The 4015-nt window shown below is 42.7% G+C and overlaps 1 protein-coding gene across 1 annotated transcript; it reads left to right on the top strand.

The window, feature by feature from the left end:
- Positions 1-788: 788 nt before the first annotated feature.
- LOC143175331 (uncharacterized) lies at positions 789-3647 on the top strand. The gene has a single exon (XM_076374069.1). It carries the CDS (start codon positions 789-791, stop codon positions 3645-3647), a length of 2859 nt encoding a protein of 952 aa, XP_076230184.1.
- The last annotated feature ends 368 nt before the right edge of the window (positions 3648-4015 follow it).

Genomic DNA, 4015 nt, shown 5'->3' with positions numbered 1-4015 from the left:
ATAGAGAAAGACATAGAAGCAGCTGAGGATGCAGAATCTAAAAGAAAACGAAAGTGCCAAGTGTAATCGAAAGTTGGCACGTCAGTGAAAAATGTTTCGGACCGTGGAGTGGACACTCAACGAGTTGGCGAGAAAAACTTGTACGTGGCAGAAAGTGGACATTGTGACGTATCAGCCACCAATAGCACAACATCGTACCTCGAAGGACAACGACAGGGCAACCGTTTTTCCGAAACATGCGAGTGCCAAGTCGAAATGAAAGTTGGCCGAGCAACCGAAAACGCTTCAGGCGTTGAAATTAACACCCCCTGGACTACCTTAGACGTTCCTAGCGACACCGAGAGAGGGCGCGAGGGTGTATCAACCGAAAAACGAACCAGTTCAAATACTGGAAGACTGAGAAGAATTTTTACAAGTCTTGAAGTTTTCGAATACCAACGAATTTCAGAAGTTTGCACCTCAACGGATAACGTTTCAGGCAATGGATGGGACACACCCAGGGCTACCCAAAGAGTCCCCAGCGACACCAATAGAGGGCGTGGGAGGCTGTCAACGATCGAAAGGACCGGCACAAATTCCGCAAGGTTGCGAGTAGAAAATACCATGTTAGAAGTGTACAGGCACCAACCAAATTCCGAAATTGGCGTGTCGGTGGAAAATGAAGCTGGACATAACATAGGACTAATCCAAACCACCGAAACAATAAGAAGAGAATAAGAAAAGAACAAGAAGAAGAAATAGAAGAGGAAACAACAGAAGAAGAAAATAAGATCGTAATCAAGGTACCGATGGAGGAAGTGCAATACTGCAGATTCCAAAGATGCCAGCAAAGGAACGTGGATTTCCTCAACCTTACGGACCTGAACAGACATTATAAAGGCCAACATAGCAGTAATGACATTGCGTGGCAATGTAGAAAATGCGGCAAGGAGTTCCCCGGTCTACACAATTGTAGATGCCATATCCCAAAATGCAGACAGCAAGTGGAGACACAAGAATTACCACACATATGTGAAAAATGTTCGCAACAATTCCACACTGCCAGAGGATTAGCAACACACGAGAGGCACAGACACCCAGAGATGCGGAACAGAAAAAGGCAAGAAGAAAACGATCGCCAGAAAGGGAGACCGGGTAGAAGAAATTATGTATGGACGGAAAAAGAAATAGAAGAGCTAATAGCACTCAACCAGGAATTCGCAGGAGAAAAAAGACCTAACGTGGAGATAAGGAAGAGAATGCCAAGTAAAACAGTGAAACAAATTAGTGACAACAGAAGAGAATTAAATAATCAGGCCAGAGGAGTACAGCAGGAGAGTGTCATAGAAGAAGAAGGACAGATAGCTACGAATGAAAATGTAGAAGAAGAATCCCGGGAACAAGAAGAGGAACACCAACAGCAAAACTCAACAACTCTCCTTCTAAACCTTGAAATAGAAGATTTAGACGATATAGTGGACCAAACGTGGCGAGAACAAATATCGAGGGCCATTAAAAGAGTGTCCCTGCGCAGGAAGGATGAATTGCACGAAATAACAAAAGAACTGGACGAGATATTCAACAAGATAGAAGAAGGTGAAGATGCACCATCACTAATAGACCAGTGGATCAATAATTCGTTCAACCCTATCATATTGGGAGAAGAAAAGAACGAAGAGATAGAAAAAAGGCAAGACCCAAAGAAAATAGGAAAGAAAGCAGGTCGGATAAACACAAAAAAGAACAACCACAACCGAAGAGCGAAATTTAGATTCGCCAGATGCCAAGGGCTATACGAGAAGTGCCCTAAAAAACTAATAGATATGGCGATAAGCGGTGATTTCTCCGTGCTAGACAAAAAGAAGGAACTCCCGGCAGAAGTGGAAATTAAGACACTTTACGAACAAGTGTGGGGACAAAAGGGACCAAAAGTAACCAGCAAAAAAGAGCATCCTGAAGCCACTTCCTTACTCTCAGCCTGCCCACCATATACAGAAGAGGAAATCCTAAAAAGAATTAGGAAAATTAAAAACAACACAGCAGGCGGACCAGACAAAATACGAAAGACTCATCTAAGGAAGAAAAGCATAGGAAAAACGCTGGCAAAACTATTTAACATGCTAGTGCTCACAGGTCACTACCCAACACCGTTGAAAATGAATAGAACCACACTACTGCCAAAACCTAACAAAGACCCAAAGGATGCAAGGAATTGGAGGCCTACAACTATAGGCTCCCTTGTGGCAAGGATCTTCTCAGGAACCTTAGATCAAAGAATGAGAAGAATCACAACCCTATCAGAGAGGCAAAAGGGATTTATACAAGAAGATGGATGTAAGAATAACATAAGGATGGTGGAAACGATAGCTTCGAGGATGAAAGTAGAAAAAGGAGGAATCATAAGTGTAATAGACATATCCAAGGCTTTTGACACCATACCGCACTCAGCGCTGGAACCCAGGCTTAGAGAAAAGGGTATACCTGCACATATTATACAATTAATAAACAACGTGTACACTGATTGCAGAACAGTAATCAAAACGAAAAGCAACCAGGGAATTGAAATAGAGATCCAACGTGGAGTTAAACAAGGAGACCCTCTATCACCCCTACTCTTTAATATAATGATGGACGAAATAATCGAAGACAAAAGCAGAAACACTAAGAGGATCGAAATAAATGGCAAAGGAATAGCAGTTCTAGCGTTTGCAGATGACCTAATCATCATAGGAAGGGATAGAGAAGACGCACAGGAACAGCTACAGATACTGGACCAGAAACTAACAGAACTGGGTATGGAACTGGCAACTGATAAATGCCTCACCTTTGAAATCGTAGGAAAGAAGAAAACGTGGTACGCCAAGAACCCGGAGCTGAAAATAAAAAATAAGGAACTACTATGCGCCAGTCCAGAACATGCGATCAGATACTTAGGAGTGGACATAACTCCATGGAACAACGTCCACTGCGAGGGGACCACGCAGAAGATACTACAATCAATAAGAAATATCGCCAAGATGAAACTGAAACCGCACCAAAAGATGGACCTTATTCAAAGGTTTCTACTGCCCCACTTTCTGCACAAACTAATTGCATCGGCTCCACAGAGTACAATACTAAAGGGATTAGACCACAACATAAAGCAGGAAGTAAAGAAGATCTTACACCTAACACCCTCCACAACAGACGGCCTAATTTACACAACGAAGTTACACGGAGGCCTCGGACTTCCCAGATTAGAACATCTGGTTAAACTGGCTGTCATCAAACACGCGTTAAAAGCAGAAGAGTACAACGACGCAGCTCTGAAAGAAGCAATACTGGAAGAGAATGTACAGAAGAAATTAAAAGGATATGAAAACTCCTTAAGAATAAATTGGCCCACCTCCTTACAAGAACTACAGGTCGCGAAAAAGAGGCTAAGAAGAGAAAATACGGACAGATGGCAGCAACTAATATCACAAGGACAAGGAGTAGAATACTTCAGAGAAGACAAGATAGGAAATTCATGGCTTGCAAACCTAAACTTACTAAAGCCATCAAGATACATAGATGCACTGAAACTAAGGACCAATACTTTCGGGAACAGAACAACGTTACATAGAGCGAAATTGAATGAAGATGTTGGAAACGCTAGGACATATCATTGGAGGGTGCATCAGCGTTAAACCGATGAGGATTAGAAGACATGATGAAATAAAGAACTTAATCACGAAAATAGCAGGGCGATCATGTGCAGTATTCCCAGAACCGACAGTGCGAGTCGGCGGCAACCTCCTAAAGCCGGACCTGATAATCAAAGACCAGGAAAAGCTAATCGTAGTCGACGTTACGGTCCGCTACGAGGTGGGAGGAAGCTTAAGACGAGCATATACGGAAAAGGTGGAAAAATACAAAGAAGCAGCACAAAGCATAAAGGAAAGATTGGGATGCAACACTGCGGAAGTCCTACCGATTGTAGTAGGGGCAAGAGGAGCCATGCCGACTAAAACGGTGAAGAATCTAAAAATGTTAAAATTTCAGGAAAAAGACTTGA

The sequence above is a fragment of the Nomia melanderi genome, unplaced genomic scaffold, assembly GCF_051020985.1.
Source record: "Nomia melanderi isolate GNS246 unplaced genomic scaffold, iyNomMela1 scaffold0064, whole genome shotgun sequence".
NCBI lineage: Eukaryota > Metazoa > Arthropoda > Insecta > Hymenoptera > Halictidae > Nomia > Nomia melanderi.
Note: the sequence above shows the minus strand (reverse complement) of the source record. Positions and strands in the feature narration are given on the sequence as shown.